At 29.6% G+C, this 20832-nt stretch overlaps 2 protein-coding genes across 2 annotated transcripts in view; both read left to right on the top strand.

Moving 5' to 3' along the window:
• Positions 1-10491: 10491 nt before the first annotated feature.
• On the top strand, positions 10492-16322 carry LOC106776352 (ATPase family AAA domain-containing protein 3C). The gene is made up of 8 exons (XM_014663783.2): positions 10492-10927; positions 11057-11152; positions 11571-11681; positions 12188-12497; positions 13308-13398; positions 14286-14628; positions 14910-15058; positions 15480-16322. The coding sequence occupies exons 1-8, from the start codon at positions 10649-10651 to the stop codon at positions 15991-15993; spliced, it is 1893 nt and encodes a 630-aa protein (XP_014519269.1). The 5' UTR covers positions 10492-10648; the 3' UTR covers positions 15994-16322.
• Positions 16323-19065: 2743 nt separating this feature from the next.
• LOC106776656 (50S ribosomal protein L9-like) overlaps positions 19066-20832 on the top strand; it is a 4741-nt gene continuing 2974 nt past the window's right edge. Inside the window, exons 1-3 of the mRNA XM_022775658.1 lie at positions 19066-19550; positions 20440-20590; positions 20677-20823. Of these exons, the coding sequence (XP_022631379.1) occupies positions 20444-20590; positions 20677-20823 (294 nt within the window). The 5' untranslated portion in view covers positions 19066-19550; positions 20440-20443. The remainder of the gene's footprint in view (positions 19551-20439; positions 20591-20676; positions 20824-20832) is intronic.

Below are 20832 nucleotides of genomic sequence, written 5' to 3'. Positions count from 1 at the left end.
TAAGATAAAATACTTTTTCATAACTCATTTTTCTACCTTATTAAGCTAAGTTACTGAAAGTAAAAATTTAGAAACGTGGGATTATTTGGACAAAGTGAGAGTCTCTTCACTCATAAACAATATATATATATATATATATATATATATATATATATATATATATATATATATATATATATAACATTTACGATACTGAAAATTATAACACCACACTTATAAATTATAACCACTTTTTATTATTGCTTTTAGTTAAAGTCATTGCCTATGGAGCGCATAAGTATAAAAAAAATGTGAGCATGTGTGTGTGGATATAGATTTCTTATCTTCAATATAAAAATTATTCGAAAATAAAATCCATATACTGTAACTGACTTGTCACTTTCAGCTTGATATTCCACAAAAGTGACGTCACCCATTTTTTATGCAATCACTAATTTTATTCCTGCCTGGGAATATCTTTTAACTCATCACAAGGTTCTTAAAAGCTAGTGACATCTTTTTTAGACTTCAGATTCTGAAAATCAGATATATTATTCATATTAGTTATTTAAATAGACTGATTTATCTAAAACAATTAATTTTATTTTTTAATATCGGGTCAGATGTACCTCTTCCCAGTCTCTTTCACTGTACACGAATATCAAATTGAAATGAAATGAAAATTTATATTTAATGTTCACATTTATCTTTTATTTTTTTTATCTTTCGTCCTCTTTTTTCTTTTTTTCTTCTTTTCTCTTTCTTTCATTTTAACGTCTCCTTTTCTTCTTACTTTTTCATCTTCTTTATTTCTTTTTTCTTCTTTAAATTTGAGTAAATCACATCTGTTATATCAACTAGTTTGAGACTCTAAGACCACTGCGTATATATACGGATCGTCATTTTTTTATTTTTAAATTTTTATTAAGAAAACTAATATACCTATTATTATATTTAAATGAATAACTTATTAATACAATTATAGATATATAATAATTAAATGAAGAGTTTAGTAATATAAAAAAATTAATATTAAAATATTTAATTATAAATAGATTTGTAAATAATAAAATCTATAATAATAATAATAATAATTAAATTAGTGCATAGTAAAAAACTATATAATTATCTTTTGTAATGTTGAAATAAATAGTTAAATACAATGGACATTTGTTCTAATCATAAATTATATTTTCTGACGTCTAGTACTTACTAGCTACGTATTGAATTTAATATTTGGTATAAAAGTTATATTCAGGAACATAATTTTATAACAACTATATAGATTGTAAAGTCACGATCAAATGAATACTATTTAATGATATAAATATAAAATTTTGATTTAATGGTTAAAGATATCAATTTAAAGGAGTGATTATAATATAAACTTATGATTATGATTTTTCAATTGTACTTCGGTATTCTATACATCCCATACTTACATCAAATCACTATAATTTAAAAATGTAGTTATATTTTCTTGACATTTTTTTATTTTTGTAACACATAAAGTTTGTGATAAGTAAAAAAAAAAATGAAAGTCGAGTGAAATGATTTTTTTTTTCGTTTTTAGTACATAAAAACTGAAAATTATTTTAACATCTAAAAGTAAACCGAGTGAAAAGCAAAAACATATTCGGAAAAACTATGCAGATATATGCAAATGGAGCAACATAGAACTTGGATCAGTATAACTTGCATTCAAAACAGAAAGAAATAATTCTTTTGGTTCAAAAACGAGTCAAGAAACTGAAGTGACGATAATTATACACAGGAAATGAAGATGAACTGATAAGAAAAAGGATTAAATATGTTTTTAGTCCCTATATTTTGGGACGATTTTGGTTTTAGTCCCTCTTTCAAATTAAGATACAATTTAGTCCTTCAACTTTAGAAAACTCTGGTTTTAGTCATTTTTACCAATTTTTTTTTAACTTTATTTGCTGTTTCAAGCACGTTTTATTATAGTATTTGGATTGTTTACACTGTTTGACACATTTTTGCTTCAATGTTAACTGAGAAACGTGTTTGAAACAGCAAATAAAGTTAAAAAAATTTAGTAAAAAAGACTAAAACCAAAGTTTTCTAAAGTTGAAGGACTAAATTGTACCTTAATTTGAAAGAGGAACTAAAACTAAAATCGTCTAAAATAAATTGTTGTGACTCTTTGGTTTGGATCCATGTAATCTGGAACAGTAACAACTACTGTATACTGGAAGTTTACAAGCACGAAGAAAAACTACAGACTATTATACAAACTACAAATTTCATGAATGAATCGTGTTTAATAATTTCTAAGTAACAACTACTCCATTTCCAAACATTGTTATCAAAGTAATTCCATGTATTGATACAGTACAGTTGGTTTTCGTAAAAATAGAGAGATATAGACAAACCAACTATTGAATGACAGTACCTTTAGCATGGTTGTGGATATGCAGTAATCATGCACAGTTGAATAAGATTTTAAAAAGTATATATGATTGGCAGTACAAATCCGTAAATAAACATAGTCCAAATATACATGGAAGAAAGACAGAATTGGCTGGCTAATCACGCAAACAGAAAGTATATGTTCCATTGATGCAGCAAGGTGATCAATCAAATCACCAAAAAGAGGATCTTAAGCAGGAAGATATATACGATAGCAAGTTGAAAGAAATTAATCTAACCGAATTATAAAGTGAAATCTTATTGGAACAAACATGTCCGATCAAGATTCTTTACAAACCAGTTACCATAAATTTCACTAAAATCCAGTCTCAGTACATGCCTGGGCAGTAAAGTCTGCAGTCTATTTCGTAGGTTGTAACTCTAACCTGAAATGCTTCAGAATCACCTGTTAATCAATGGTTTCAACCAGTTTTTATGAGGCACATTGACAGTACATATGCATGTAAGGATTTCAATAACAGGTAATTAATGATAAATTGAACTGTAAGTAAAGGTTTTAATCACTTCTAGAATCAATGAGCTTAGGGCATTTAAAATATAAAATACATTAGGATCTTTATAAGTATTAATAAATAAATCTAGACTCTATTTTAGAAACTTCTTTCGTTATTCCATTATTAAAAAAAATACATAGTTAACTAATAATTTTTTTTTTAGATTTTGTAGACTTTACTTAGAAAGAAATTCAAAAATTATTCGATATTCCTACATTCAAATTATAATATATATATAATAGACATAACTAAATTTAAATAACTAAAATTTGTGTAAAGATAATACAAGGAAAGTATAGTTGTTATGACATTAACTCGTTACCACACATAACTAAATTTTATTAATTGTATTACTTTTAACTTAAAAGCTCATATACCAGGAAACGAAAATTTGGTTGGAATCGCAAATATGGTCATTGTCACTTTTATTTATCACTTGGCTCATTGTTATAATCTCGGGTATAAACTAATTATCAATATGTGGTTTCCCATTTTTAATGCATACACAAGAATAAAAAAATTATTAAATAATAACTAAATTTAAAGACAAAATAATTAATTAGTATATTGACTAAATTAAATATCATTGTATAAATTAAAAATTTTTAGTATTTAAAATAATCTTTACTATTAATAAAACTATTCCAATTAATTTGTGAATCAGAGTTTAAATTAATTTATAAGATTAATTATCAAAATTTTATCTACTAAAATGTTAACTACTTATTATTATTGATTTTAAATTAGTCTCCATTTTTAAATTAGAAACTAATTTATAATAAATAATAATTAGCTAAAATTTTGATAATTAATATTAAAGATCAATTTGTATTTTAATTTACAAATCAAATATATTTTTTTTCTAATCAATAATAAAGAGTATTTTAAATAATAATGATTTTTAGTTATAAATAGTCTCCAATTTAATTGATATAAGAATTAATTATTTTCAGTTATTATTTAATAATTTTCTTATATATATATATATGCATTAGTGGTGAGTGACAAAAGGAAGGATTTAATATCTTGGTTAAAGGCTTGAGCTATTAGGTGGTGGCCCATGAATAACTTTATGTTTATCTAAAGCTGTTGACGAGTGTGACCTTGATGATGACATCTCTCATATTCCACTATTGTCCTTTGTCCTGGTTCGTATTGTGGTTCCTATGGGGGAAAAGTTTGTACTTCATGTTCGCTTCTTTTTGAAAATCCTACAGCCTTAGCGAATAAACCCTCCACCATCTTCCTGCTTATGTGGAGCTAGCTTCACCATTTCTTTACCTTCCTTCACTAAAACCACCCTCATTTTCCCATTGGACAATGATATTTTAACAATTTTTTTATAATAGGATATGTGTTACAATTTGATTAGTCTGTTTGAATTTATTCTAAAAAAATATTTAAAACAGACCAATCACAAACTATCACGTATGCGTTATCAAAAAATTATCACAAAAACAATTGTTAAAAAAACCTTTTCCTTTTCTACTTCTGTTGGTGCATTTCAATGATTTCAATTCTCTAGAAATCTGCCTTAAAATCCGTCTTAAACAAACAGTATCGGTAACGTTGACACCTCAGGCATTGGTAATAATGAATATATATATATATATATATCTGATATGATACAACAGCTTTTTCCTGTTACATGAGCGAACAGAAGAGCAGATATTCCTAAATTCCATTTTGTACAAAATACGTAATCCATTAAATCTACAAGTGAACAACAAAAGTGACAATAGTATGTTTCTTTTTTGAAAATTACTTGACATTATCATCATAACCATCATAATCATATGGTCTAGTATGGATATTTGAGGCATGAGACTGTATCTATATATTCTTCAGTATAGATGGAGATAAAGGCTTACGTAGCACGAACACCTTTTGCATAGATTATTTATGCGCATTAACCAACTGGTGCAGGGTATTAAACGGTTGCCTTACTCCAGTTATTCCTGATTCTGACTAAGCGTGCGACAAAACCATATGGCGCATCTGAAACCAAACACAAAATAATCTCTTCTGGTTTTAGGGCATTTCAAGAAGGAAGCGAATGATAAATTAAGAGCATCCTATACATAACCTAAACTATGAAAAAAGGTGCATCAGAAAGTCTATCATTGATAATATTAATAAAGATTATTGGAAAATTGATAAACATAAAGGTTAATTATTTGATATTTGATAGAAGTATCAAATATCATTGTTTTCAGTCATAGCTCAAGCTTTGTTTTGATCCACATATGCATGTGTGTACACAAATACAACATTCTAGTTCGTTCTCACTTGAAACTTGTTTCATAAAACATTAACTTTTCAGGGGATTGTTTGAATCGAAAGGCAAAGATTCTCGAACATAGATCACACACCCATATCTAATGTCTCAATATGAAAAGGACTGCACTTCCACAACCAAACAATATCATTGGTGCATTACGAATGAGTCTATAAAACATAACCTTTCACTCAACTTTTATGCATCCAGTTTATGGTATTTCTTTATGTTACGTGCTATAACTGTTACAATATATTCACAGTATCATCTTTATAATACTCGTCATATTGAGGGTATCAAAACCACAATTATTAGTAAATAAAAATTATTTAAAGTATTATTCTCTCTAAAATCTAGGATAAAGTGTATTTTGATTCTTTAAAAAAATTATTTTTAAACCTTTTGTTCTTCGACTCTCTAAAAGTAAAATAGGTGGGTAACATTAAAAAAAATACTATGGTCATAATTTATAATACATCGGCATTTAGAAAAAGTATGCATGCTTTCTATAGGAAAAATGTTGATCACCTTGCACAACAGAAAACTGAGTAATTAGATAATTAAAAATTTCTGAGTCTTTGTCCCTTTCTAAGGCCAGGAGACAATTGAAATACCTTTTCTATAGACAAGAAGTGAAGCTTTCCCTGTTACTTTATCATAGTAGTCTTAAATTTTTCATTTTATAACCATGTTTATGGATCGTCTAATAATTTATACTAATTATTATATTACTTTCTAATTATGAAACAACTAACTATAGTAGTGGGGTAACTTAAATTTTTATATGACTAACATTAATTTTTTTTCCAACATTTTACTCTCTAGAAAACATCCATGTCAAACCAACTTAACCTGGAAATTTTAATAATAATATGATGATTAAGTTTTAAGATAAACATTTTTTTTTTCACGATGCCATAATTCATTAATATTTACAATGGCTCCCATGTTACATGGATTCAAACGGTTCATATACTAACCTTATATAACAAACTTGAGTACAAAGTAACTCAAAAATGGAAAAGTCTTAAGATCCTAAAATATCATAGTTAGTATATTGGATTATTCTCAATATAACATTATTAACTTTATGTATACTTTATTCCAAAATTTTTTGCTTCAACTTTCACATCTACTATTCATAAAAAGATACTTATTTGTTTTTCAAGAAGTAAAACCCTAAAGATTAACCACTAGCTACATTATTTAGCATTCCGATGCTATGGCGCGTAAAAGCAGCGTGTACAGTGAATAAAAGTACAATAAATATTAAAATACCAAAATAATTGAGTTTTGAAAACCAATTAAGGTTAACGAAATATATATTCAACTAAACACATAAATGGAAATTTAAAATTGCGTGCAGGACATACTAATGAACAAAAATATTTTTTTTTACATTCATCATTTTTTACTTTTTTTCTTTAAAAAAATTATTTTCTTATAACTATTTTATGTTTATAACGTGTGTGAAATATAAATGTGTATGATATTATTATTATTTTAATAATAATGAAAGAGAATCTTTGCTTAAAATTATAAGTGAAAGAGTGTTGTTAATTGGAATTTATTCTCCTCTTTCTTCCACTTGTTGCCGTGATTTGGTATCTTTTGGCTCGAAAGAGAATGGTGACAATATCTTTTGTCCTTTGGAGAAGATATGTTGGAGCAACATGTATTTATAAAGAGCGATCTTGGTTATCTCTTTTCCATACCATTCCTTGACTTAGAATAGAACCATCCTTTTCTCTTCATTTTTGTACTTTGCATTGTTCTAGTTTCTTCAACATTAATTAGTTGTAAGTTAACCTTTAGATGGCATCATCTTGGACTCCAAGGCAAAACAAACTATTTGAAGAAGCTCTTGCTATATACGACAGGGACACCCCTGACAAGTGGCAGAATGTGGCAAGAGTTGTTGGAAAATCCGTTGAAGAAGTTAAAACACACTTTGAGATCCTCAAAGAAGATGTCAACCGCATTGAACGTGGACAAGTCCCATTACCTAATTACACAGGTACGATGATTACTTTTGTATATATTACGAAATTTTATGATTCACATATTAACAATAGTTATTTATTATCGATTATCGATGCTAAGAATTGTATTCTTATGAATAGATATTATTGATTCCAATAAAAACATGGTTATTTTTTTTATTAAAAGTTTCACGTCTAAGATTAATTAAAGTATATGAATAAATGTAATTATCGGTTTTATAGAATTGAATTAAAATTTTATAAATTATTTATTAATGTTTAATTTCACGTAAATTTTAATTATATTTTTATAATTCAAATATTATTAATTGAGTTGTTTGTATTTTTTCCTTTTCTTTGTCCAGTTATTACAATTACATATATACATTAGTATGATCGTTTTGAGAACTTAATATCCTTTCTTTAAATTTTTGGGCTGATATTTAAAGACAATATAGACTTGATGGAATATTTTGTTTCGGCCGGTTTTTTCTATGACTGAAAGTTGTTTCCATTTTCAATTAATCTTTTTTACTCAAAGAAATTTTTATTTTATTATTAGAATTAAATTTAAGTCGTATATCAAAAGGTTAAATCGTATGTTGACCATGAGATGTAAAAATTAATTTGAAATAAAAAATAAGTGAAAACTTATTTTTCTTATTTTGCATTTTTATTTTGATAACATTTGAGAAATGATTTGGAAATATCATAAAGTTAAGTAGAATATTCTGCATAAGACTTTATATAAAAAGGGATTTTTTGAAATTTTCTTTGGAGGGGGAAAATTATGTATAATTAAAGAGATGTGAGAATTTGTCTAGTTAGAACACTCAATACCTGCATATAGTCAAATATTTTCTTTGCCAAATAATTTTTATTTTATATTCATTGTTTCCTTAATTTAAAGACTGGTTAATTTAGATCATATTTATAATTGTCTTTTTAAACTTTTTCTAGATTATTTATTTTAACTTGATTTTAATAAAACCATTTTATATTTATAAGAGATTCATATATACTCTAAGTTATATACTGATATAAATATTTTACTATTAATAATTAATTCTACGCGATAAGATTTATTGACAATAGATTGGAATTGTATAGTGAACAAATTGTTGAAAAAACAAAACGATCACACCTTTACATGCCCCTGAATTGTCAAGCACATTCCTCTCTTTTCATCGAAAAGAATTATTCCTGAAATTTGTCTTTGAATTGACTTTTATTTTATATTTAAAAAAAATAAAAAAACTACTTTAGCTTCATAGATTTTTATAATTTTTTATGCACATTTTTTTTTTCATTTTTATTATCGTATCTATTAAAAAAAATCAATGCGATCCTTGTGTTGTAGATTTTTCTAAACAATCATACATTTTTCTTCTGAAAACTATAACTTTTATTTTAATTATTCTAAATAAAAGATACTTTCTCAATTTAATTCAATAAATATGTACCTTTTTATTTTTTGCTCGGAGTGACTTCATAGAATTTACACCTCATGATTACATCGCAATAATCAATTTAATGAAAAAAAAAAGTTTATAAAAAAGACTATAAAGAAGATAAACGGTAAGAAATTTATAATTCATTATAGGTTTATATGTATATGATAATTCTTGAAAGTGAAGGATGTTACAAAAGATAAATCATGTCTACACAAAAATGTTGGATTCATAAAAACATAAAATGTGAAAAACAAAAGAAATAAATGAATCAATTAATGTTATGAATTGAGTAAATTTTGGATGCCTGTTTTAATATTTTGTTTTGATGCATGGCAGGTTCTCAATGATCCAGGGAAGCCAGAATGAATAGATTAGCAAACTCAATATTGTGGTGTGTTCCTTATAAGAAATGTATCAGCAACAGCAAGTCCTAAAGGACCTTGCTCTCTATGTAAAATATAACTTATTTTCTAGGATGTGTTGAAGAATAAGTGAATAAGGAGTTTGCACTGTAAATTATGTTTCACTCTTTCTCATTTTTTTAATATACTTACACATTAAATGGAAATTATTTTTGAATAACTACAGACAATTAAATTTAAAACCATATAAAGGTAATTTAGAACCATATAAATTTAGAAAAGTCAGTTATTTATACGTTTGATTGATATTAGATTAGGTTAGATATAGTCTTATAATTGTATTAATATATCATATACATTGAGTTATATCTATTTTTTTTTTGAATATTTATAATAAAATGTTTTATTTTCATTATTAAAATGGGATATAACACTTTATTTTAATAAATTATTGTTTTATATAGTTTTAATTCTTAAAAATATGAAATTTTTATGTCTTGAGAAAAAATGTTATCAAAAGAAGAATAGAAGAAATTATTTAATTTGAAATTTGTTTTTGACAAGTTTACCGATTCAAATTTAATATATATTCACCATAAGTTTATTGTATCGTTTAACAACTCCATTAAAAACTGCTGAAATAATTTTAATAATCATTTTCTTGATTTTTTTTTTTATAATCCACCACATACATACATGTATCTTATCTACAATTATACAAAAAGGATAAATAGTGTATATACTTATTTTTATCTATTTTATTTGTATATTTTCTTTATTATTTGTTATCTTATCCATATAACTATGTTTTCAAACTATTATACTCCTAAGTAGATTCTGAACACGGCTCCTATTATTTAAATTTTATTAATTATTTTATTTAAAAAATACAGAATCAGAGAATCCTCCTTTTCTTTTCAAAAGTGCATTATGACAACTTTTTACATTTATAAACACAGGATCATTCACCCTTTGTCATTATCGTTAATAAAAAGTAAATCTTGTATAAGTGTTTCTTCAAATATTACAGCAAAATATTTTTAAAAAAAAAAGGAATAATACATTTTTTATGAATTTTTGCAATATATTAATATAATTTATTAAAATATAGAAATTTTAAATAAATTATGCGATTTATTAGATTTATAGCTTTGAATAAATTTCAAATAATATAATAGAAGAGAATATCTTAAATATAACGGATGAAAAAATGAATTCTGACATATGAGGTTCCCTGTTATAACACATCCACCCGAGTCCTGCAATTGCTTCCTGCACCCATCAAATACTATGCAGGTCTCTCCTCATTATAGCTACAAATAAAACAAAGAAGGGTACAAATGGAATTAAGAAAAGGATGGCTGCAGAAATAAATTGATGGGAGTTCAGAAAGAAATTTATGGGAGTGCAGAAAGTAATTTCCCCCGGGTTACTATTAAACAAAGAGCACTAGGCTAAAAGCCCACCGCCACGCACCCAGAATCTGTTTTCGCGATCGGGTGATAAACGGCATTCGTTTAAGCGTTTTAATTGCTCAACACGCAACGCCGTACTCAAACTTTTCCAGTTTAAACCCTAGCGAAGGGTTTAAGCTCGCGCTAAGCCAAGCTTCTTCATGTTCTATTCGGAAGGTGCATGCTAAGCCATGGCCGCTGCAAGGTTAACCTCATGTGTGGCAGTAACATCCGCTGCGGTGGTTTCCATGTCCACGTTCTCCGATCGTGCCTACGCCGACTCTTCCTTCCGATTCCCTTTCTTCTCTTCTTCACCTCCCAATGCGCCGTCACCGCCGAACCAATCTTCCGACACCAACTCGGAGCCTCCAGCGCCTGAGGAACCTAACAAGTCGGGGTTCGACCCGGAATCGTTAGAAAGAGGAGCCAAAGCTCTCCGTGAAATCAACAGTTCTTCCTACTCAAAGCAGGTTATTTTATTTGTGGTTCTGGAATTCAATCTGCATTATTTGTTCTGGTTTCAACGAGGAGTGACGGATGCTCTTTGTATCGGGAAGGATTGTAGTTTTCTGATTTTGTTTTTTGTTTTTGCTTTGCAGGTGTTTGATTTAATGCGAAAGCAGGAGCAAACTCGCCTCGCTGAATTGGACGCTGAGAGAGTTCACTACGAACTTATTCAATCTCAGGGAGATATTGTAAGTGGAGTTTTTGAATAACTTCCACATCTTGTGTAGCTCATGATCATTTCAGTTTTTGCCGTATATTTTGTGCTTGACAAAATAGATCAAACTACACTATGAAATACTTGGTGCAGTCTTCCAAAAAGCTTGGAATACATGCGACATGCTACTAAAACCTGGCGGACTGGTTGGCAATTTTGTCAACATATCATTTCGTTTGCAATTTCCTTGTTTTTTGCGAATTTATCTATATTTTGTATTGTTATAGATTTTCATCGTAATGCTCACCACAGTAGGTTAAAACAGTGATAGCAATTATTAGAGGTTTCTGCAAATCTATGTTCTTCTAAGGATTTATCATCATGGAATCATTTTGTGTGTACATTTTTGAAATATTATCTTGCTCTGATCTGCCAAATAAATTTTATTGCAGGAAAGACAGCGGAAAATGGCTGAAGAACAACGTAATTTAATACAAGAGCAAGCCCAGAGACAGGCCCAGGTGCTGCGATACGAGGATGAATTAGCAAGGAAAAGAATGCAGGTACAGACTAAATAAACAATGTACGCTGTTGTGTAATTTGTGAATTTGGAAACCTTTGGTATTTATATATCCATCAAGAAACGGTTTTCAGGCAGAGCAAAAGGTTGTGGCTTTGAGAATTAATGTAATTAGAAAAAATATGTAAAAGCAACTGATCTTGAACTTAAACTTATGGTCAGCAAATCCTTTTTGCTCTTTGGTCCTTACCACTGGATATGCTTTTGGTAGAAAACTTATCTTCTGTTGGTCCTTCAAATTTTATTTTAACGAATTGTATAATCTTATAGATAATGATTTTCTTGAGAACTTTTGATATTTAGCCTCCTACCCACATCGGTGTTTAAATGGAGCATCAGGATTTGTGATGAAAATTCCATGAAGTTGTCTAACTGTTAGTGATATTTGAATGGTTGGAACCTCATGCAAATCAAACTTTTTCCGATTTGAAGTTTTGGAAGATTAAAATGTTTTACACGGATTAGTTATCCTTAAGTTGCTATTCTCAGACAGATCATGAAGCCCAGAGGCTACATAATGTTGAATTGGTCAAGATGCAAGAGGAGTCTTCTGTAAGAAAGGAGCGGGCAAGACAGGCTACTGAGGAACAGATTCAATCTCAGCAGCGTCAGACTGAGAGAGAGAGAGCTGAAATAGAAAGAGAAACTATTAGAGTTAAGGCAATGGCTGAGGCTGAAGGCCGTGTTCATGAAGCTAAATTGACCGAGGAGCATAATAGGAGAATGATGATAGAACGACTGCAAGGTGAAAGGGATAAATGGCTCGCTGCAATTAACACAACTTTCAGTCATATTGAAGGTATGCAGCTGATAAGCTTTTGGCCTTTGTGGGGATCATAGATTTTGATTGTCTTGTCTGTGCCGTGCTACTTATTCCTATTTATGGTTAAATTTCTATGCATTTTCACTTTCATCATGTAAATATTCGTTTTCCTATTTGTAAATGTGATAAATATCNATATCAATATACCAACTTTTGGTTGGAAAGTTCATAGTAAAGCAATGTGCAGCAGTACCTCTTGTTTACTGAAAGAATTTCAACTTGTTGCTATTCATAATTATGCCAAAGTAAAGTCCATACACAAGAATAATCTGGCATATTGAATCTCTGAAACAAAAGGCAATGACTTAACGTAGTGTCTGCATCCACAGAATATTTTNTATACTTTTCCATGACGGAGAATGGATATCAACTTGTAGTAATATTGCATTCCTTCTGCAAGAATATGAAAATTCTTGGCAGTAGAAGTTCCTGGGATNGTTAATCCTTTCACTTCGATAAATTTACAAGCTTCTTTCCAGTTCTTATCTCATACAGTAGCACTCATGTTTGCATGATANTACATATCTGCTTACAAAATGTACAGTTCTGACTGTCAGGTTTTTTATCATCAATAATATTTTTGCATGATTGTAGAAAATTGTGGTTTTTGAGTTTTAGGTTCTTGGATTGCCAAGGTGTGTGACAGGCAAAGTGTTAATAGCTTGTATTATTCCATCTTACTAAATTGTTCATGGTAACCNTGTTTTTATTAACTGTTTNCATTGGTAGATGATAAGTTGATCTTTCCTTTGAAAATTATCTCAGCTGGGTTTTTACAATTCGCAGGTGGTCTAAGGGCCTTGTTGACTGATAGGGACAAATTGCTTATGACTGTTGGAGGAGCTACTGCACTAGCTGCAGGAGTATATACAACTAGGTAGATGTGCTGTTTTTCGTGATGCATCTGATACTAAGTAACTTTACACAGTTTCAGGGTCTGTTAGATATGTATGCATACTACAGTCATCTCATTGATGTCACCATAATAATGTTTGTCAATGTACTTTTATTCATAAAAAGACTTNGNGAAAGTAGGGAGACTGATTTTGTAATTGTTGTATCTAAAATGCATAGTCATCTCATTGATATGTATGCATATTACAGTCATCTCATTGATGTCNCCATAATAATGTTTGTCAATGTACTTTTATTCATAAAAAATCTTTGTGAAAGTAGGGAGACTGATTTTGTAATAGTTGTATCTAAAATGCATAATCTAGATGTAATTGCTGTTTTGTGCTATTGGACGCTATGCAAATGTATAATGACCGATCAATAACATCCACACCATCTGTGGCAACTGTAGATGTGTAATTCTGACATTTATGGGAAGAGAATAGTAAGATTTATTTGTGTCTTATGCTACGGAAGTGATAGCCAGTACTTACAATCAATCTCCCAGCCTCAGGTCAATTACCAACCCTTCCATTCCCAGCCACAAGGAAAAAAAGTGCAATAAATAATAAGCCAATTCAAGCCTTTATTACTGTGGTGTTATCTCGATCCTTGCACCACTTACAATTCTTAAATGTTGTCGTGAAAACTCTTGGTGATAGATTACTCTAGAAACCATTTACAACTTGATTAGTAGACAGGTTCAGTGGATAGGGCCAACTCTTGGTGAATTTGTGTTTGCCGGATAAAATACGTACTGTGTTCTATCCTAATTTTTCTAATCCATGTTCATCACAGTTCTTCCTTTTTCTTTATTTCCTTTTCAAATGATATCTGATTATATTTTATTGTGCTTCCTTTTTTTTACAGAGAAGGTGCTAAAGTCACCTGGGGCTATATTAATCGAATTTTAGGGCAGCCATCATTGATCCGGGAATCGTCAATGGCAAAATTCCCTGGATCAAAGATAATTTCTCAAGCCAAAAATAAACTTCTACATAGTAGTACTTTGGCTGGGGCAGAAAAACCTTTTGGGAATAAAAATGGTCTTGGAAATGTGATCCTCCATCCATCGCTACAGAGAAGAATTGAGCATCTTGCACGTGCAACATCAAATACCAAAGCCCATCAGGCACCATTTCGTAATATGCTTTTTTATGGGCCTCCAGGCACTGGTAAAACGATGGTTGCAAGGGAAATAGCGAGACGATCGGTATGATGATGTTTAGTTCTTTAATACAAAGTTCTGATTTATATTTGACTTTTCTCCTTTTACATGATCTGTTAAGCTGTTTTTACTGACANCCTGAAATAATTGTCCGAATGTAGTGTTTGTGATGAATGATCAAACCAAGTAAAATGTAGTGTTTGGTTATCTTGATAGTCGTGGAATTTTCTTTGAATATCATTTTANGGCTCATTATTAGTGCTATATGCAGAATTTGTTTAGAAAGCTANCCTTAACTACTGTTGACGATCCTTTTTTACGTGAAGGGTTTGGATTATGCCATGATGACCGGAGGAGATGTTGCACCTCTTGGCGCCCAGGCTGTTACCAAAATTCATGATATATTTGATTGGGCCAAGAAATCTAGGAAAGGCCTATTGCTTTTTATTGATGAGGCAGATGCTTTCCTTTGCGAGTAAGTTAGAGCTTAAAATGCATTTTTAAGACTGCTGCTATAACAGATATCTATTTAAATTACTATATTGCAGCAGGGTAGCAAAAGTTATTTGGTTTTTTCATAACATGTGAAAATATAACTATTGTATTACTACAGTCTACATTGATTATGTTTGTACTTTTATAATGGTTTATCTTGAATTTATATTGATTTTTAGAATCACGAAGTGTCTTGAACTTGTTCCGAGANTTTTTTTTTTTATCATTAATAAAATTCACTTATTGGAAGATTAAATACATAGAGGAACCAAGAAGAGCATTTTATGGATTTTTGTGTCTGTATTTCTCCCTTTATATTGTAGAAACAATCGGTGTGATAAGTTGGATGATGATCTCGTTTGTATAGCAATTGCCTAGTTATTTTTTTGTATTCAATGCAGGCGCAACAGCACACTTATGAGTGAAGCTCAGCGAAGTGCTTTAAACGCATTGCTCTTCAGAACTGGTGATCAGTCTCGAGACATAGTACTTGTTCTTGCGACAAACAGACCGGGTGATCTTGACAGTGCAGTTACTGATCGCATTGATGAAGTGATTGAATTTCCGCTTCCGGGAGAGGAAGAGCGTCTGAAGTTATTGAAGCTCTATTTAAACAAATATTTATGTGATGACAGTGATGGTTCTAAGGGAGGCTTCTTGCTGAAGAAGCAGCCTCAGAAGATTACTATAAAAGATTTATCAGAGGATGACTTTAGAGAAGCTGCGAAGAAAACGGAGGGATTTTCAGGCCGTGAGATAGCCAAACTCATGGCTAGTGTCCAAGCTGCTGTCTATGGGCGCCCAGACTGCATCTTGGATTCCCAGTTGTTTAAAGAGATTGTAGATTACAAGTTGGTGGAACATCACCAACGACTAAAACTAGCAGCTGAAGGTGGCCAGCCCGGTCAAATATAGTTTGTTTGAGCATTAATTTGAATCCCCATTGACCTGCTATCTTAGATTTTTGTTCATGATGTTATGTGTGCCATTAATTGTGCGGCAGATGAAGCAGATTTAGAAGAATCTTTCCGGCATTATTAATCATTAGGAGTAGGAGGCTTTAATGGCTTGGAAGCAGCATTCCAGCATAACCTTTCCACTTCATGCTAAGGAGAAAGAAGCCATGTTTTTNAGANCATCAGAGAAGTCAAAATTTCATCGATTAATAAATTTTTAGGATACGCTCAAAGTTGTAATTTAAATTGCATTTTTTATGAATTTTATTTCATTCCAATTCCAGTGAAGATTCTTCGAAAGAGTGAAAAATAACCTATTTTTCTTAAATAATAATAATTATTATTATTATTATCTATATTACATTTAATTTCAAAATTCTTCCTGAACCCTCCTAAACCTCAAATTTCTTTTTGTACATTTCAAAGAACATTATTTGTATTTTATATTTCAATAGCTATCTTTTGTATTTATAAATATATAACGTAAATAGGTTATTTAACCATTTAGCATCTTTATCCGTGATATATTTCGCAACTAGTTAAATTCTAGGCTTAATTACCTATTTAGTTTCTAAGTTGGGGGCTGAAATTTTGTTTGATACCCGGTTTTAAAAGTGATTTAATTTGGTTTCCAGGTTATTGATTTTGTTTTTAATAGGTCCCTTCCGTTAGATTCACAGTAATGGTGTTAACTTTGTCTGACGTGGCGGTATCTTTTTTCTATTTCTTCTGCTAACACTCCTTTCTTTCTCTCTCTCCTATTTCTCTCTCATACTATTATAACATCATTATAACTTCACATGCGTTTTTCTCTCACCTCTCTTTATCCTACAAACAAATCTCTCATTTTCTTACACATTCCCAATTTCATTTTAATTCCAATTTCTAAATTCCAATCAATAATCAATTCTATTACCATTCTAATTCTATTAATAATTAACATTAACGTTAACATTCATTTTAATATTAATTAATATTGAGATAAATCATAGATTGGATGACAAAAATACCTTACTGGTATATATATTTTCTTTTTAACTTGCACATATAATTTTCTTTTTAAAAATCTTTATTTTTTATATTTTCGTTTTGTTTTCTTAAAAATTATTTCTATTATTTATGCATCTTTTCATCTCTCTCTCTCTCTCTCTCTATATATATATATATATATATATATATATATATATATATTTGAGCATATATCAATAATTTATTAATTATATCAGGTATCATTAATATTACTGTTTTTTTAATTATTTAATTAATAAGTTGGTCTTCATGTTTTGATTTAAAATTTATTTGTTTTATATTTTTGGATCAATTTAATTTTTTTTTAAAATTATGTTATCAGATTTGAAACTGACAAATGTAAAGAAAATATATAAAAATTAATTTAAAAACATTACGTGTAAAAATTTAAAATATTCTCAAAAGTTTCAAAATTGAAAATGACACAAATTTTGATACATACATATTGTAAATAACATTAACACCAATTATCAAATTAACTGTTTAAAGTATATTGAGATTCAATTAAATTAATGAAAGTAGTTATAAGTTAATAAGATAAAAAATAGTTATTAAATTTATCTTTAATTATTTTAATTGTTATATTACTTTATAACTTTGAGATAGTATAAATACATTTAGGTACCAGTCTATTTCAATAAATTATATATAGAAATAATAATAGATTGGATCGAATATAAATAGTATTTACATAAAAATTTAATTTGTAAATAAACACATATGTTGTAATTTAATGGTATCTTTTAAAAATATTCGTAAATATTTTAAAATTACATATACTTGTATAGACATCATATGAATATCTAAAAATTGTATTTTGTGATTTTTTAAAATAAAATCTAAATAAAATATAAATTAAATTGAATATAATCAAATGTAATCTAATAAAATATAAATTTAATTTAATAAAATATACATTAAATTTTAAATTTTTTTAAATAATAAATAATCACAAATACAAATAGTATAAAATTGGATCTGATATTAAAATATTCGTATTTATGAATAATTATACTATAATTATTCATCACAAATTTTATCTATATATACCAAAGAAGGTATTTTTGTCATCCAATCTATGATTTATCTCAATATTAATTAATATTAAAATGAATGTTAACGTTAATGTTAATTATTAATAGAATTAGAATGGTAATAGAATTGATTATTGATTGGAATTTGGAGATGGGAATTAAAATGAAATTGGAAATGGGTAAGGAAATGAGAGATTTGTTTGTACAATAAAGAAAGGTGAGAGAAAAAAGCATGTGGAGTGAATTTAACGGAAGGGACCTATTAAAAACAAAATCAATAATCTGAGGACCAAATTAAATCAGTTTTAAAACGGGGTATCAAATGGAAACTCAGCCCCCAACTTGGGACAATTAAGCCTAAAATCTAAGCCCCATGTACATTATTAGGTTTAGCTGTATTTTTATTTCATGTTATTACAACTTCAATATGCACATGTGATTTAAATGAAGTTAAACAATATAATAGTTTCTATTTCATTCTAAGTAGTCCTAGTTTCTATCTTTAAACTAAGTAATATATTTCATTCCGGAATATTCTATTGGGAAAATGTCCGGTGATTGGTTTTTATAGCAATCTTTCCAGGCATAACTGTCTTAGATTTGGGTATGTTGTTAAGTTATATGAGCACTAATCCAAAATTTCAAAATAATAAATTTATGAATTTTTTTTTCTATATGATATTTAACTTTTTTTACTTTTACTTAAAACTTAAACTCAGTTTTGACATAAGAGAAAGAAATTTGGGAAATGAAAATAAAATAAAAAATAAAATGAATAAAGTAAACAATTCAGAGGATATTAATACGCAGGTGAAGGAAAATGTCGCAAGATACATTCCAGAGACTTTGAAAAGAAATCTTTTATGGACAAGTGTGGCAGATACACCAGAAAATGATACTTGAAAAACAATTTCAAACAATATTTAGATACGGGACACACGTCTAAATATGAATGGTTCATGTGGAAAAGAATTTTTAAAAATAAAAATGACGTGGAAAAAGTATTGGGCAGAGTTTTGAAGTTTTGGAGCTTCATTCTCATTTTTTCAGAATTTGAATCTGATGCAAGGTGAGAGAGAGAAGCGAAGCTGTGAAGAAGAGAGAACGGGAACCTTAGAGAGAGTCCCACTTCCTCTCATCCCAGATCGACCAATGCGATAGTCTCTCGAACTCCCTCCTCCTCTTCAACAAGATCGGCGACGTCAAAGCCCTAGGCCGTTGCTGCGTCGTTTCTCGCCGCTTCCACTTCCTCGTACCTCAGGTCGAAAACGTCGTCGTCTGCGTCGACTGCGTCATCTCCGACGACGACTCTTCCTCCTCCTCCACGGCCTCCGACAAGTCCCGCGACCCTTTTTGGAACCTCCTCCGCCTCGTTTTTGGCAGAATCATTAAGCCCATCCAAACCCTCGGCCAGTTTTCTTGTTTAGTTTTCTCTTGAAGTTTCGAAGTCAAGGTTCTTTACTGTTTGTTTCACTTCAGTTTTTTTTTTCTTTTTGTTAATTGCTTTTTGTGGTGGCTGCTTGACTGTGTATGTCTTTGAAAAATCTGCCTTGCTAATTTGTTTGGTATTTGGATCGATTAGAACGGAGCGTGTATAAAATGCATTTACCGTGTACTTTTTGCCAACTAGCTTACCCGAAGAATTTCACCACTATTGCTTAGTTTTTATGTTCTGATTGTTTCCTAGTTTACCTAATGAGTTTCTTCTAATCCAATGTTATATGGTTGTTTACCTTTGGTACGATTAATTAAAGGTACGAACGGCGTGATCACAAACTTGCTAAATACAAATTGAAGATATAGATAAAAAGCGTGATGACAAACAATGTTGAGAATAAAAAACAAGGTTCATAAAATAAAAAACAAAAGCTTGAAACTTTTTCTTGTAAATATTTACTGTCGATAATATTACCAGCCGATAATATTACCAGCCGATAATATTACCAGCCGACATCTGGTTTTCGGATACTGATTATATTTGTGTGCTTAATGTGTAAGGTTTATATTTGTGTGCTTAATGGGTAAGGTTTATATTTGTGTGCTTAATGTGTAAGGTTTATATTTGTGTGCTTAATTTGTAAGGTTACCATATTTTGGAAACTGGCAGCCAGTGAGGCATCAATGTTGTTGTTTGATTGGTTTGGTCATGGGTTATCCAACTGTCTTTGGCTTACAGTTTGGTTCTTATAACATTAGTATTATGTGAAATTATATATCACGGGAAGATCCATTGCTGTTGTTATTCTTAAGAATGTCTAACCAAAGCGTTTAGTTTTGAAGAGATGGGTTTTTTTGGTTTGAAACTGTCATATTGATAGTAATTTGTCTTTGGATGTTGACAGTAAAATGGGTTATCTTCAATTTGGAAGACATGGTGTTAGGAAGATTATTAGATCTAGAGATATCAGTTATGATAATGTTGTGGTAAACCCACTCCTGTTTGCTTCCCAAGGGTTTCGTTACAAGAGGAAGCTCCAAGTCATCCTTACAACTGTAAATATTTATCCTTAGTTGTGATGCTTGTTTAAAGAGATTGCATTTAATTCAATTTTCTGAAAGTTTATATTTCCAATTTACAGGACATAGATAAGCTGGGAAAGGCAGGTGATACTGTCAAAGTTGCCCCTGGATATTTTCGCAATCACCTAATGCCTAAGCTCCTTGCTTTCCCTAACAGTGATAAGTTTGCTTATCTTCTCAACGAGCAGCGCAAGGTGTTTTTTTTTTTTTTTCAT

This window comes from Vigna radiata, chromosome 11 (genome assembly GCF_000741045.1).
Source record: "Vigna radiata var. radiata cultivar VC1973A chromosome 11, Vradiata_ver6, whole genome shotgun sequence".
Taxonomy (NCBI): Eukaryota; Viridiplantae; Streptophyta; class Magnoliopsida; order Fabales; family Fabaceae; genus Vigna; species Vigna radiata.
The sequence above is the reverse complement of the archived record's forward strand: the minus strand, read 5'-3'. Positions and strand labels throughout refer to the sequence as shown.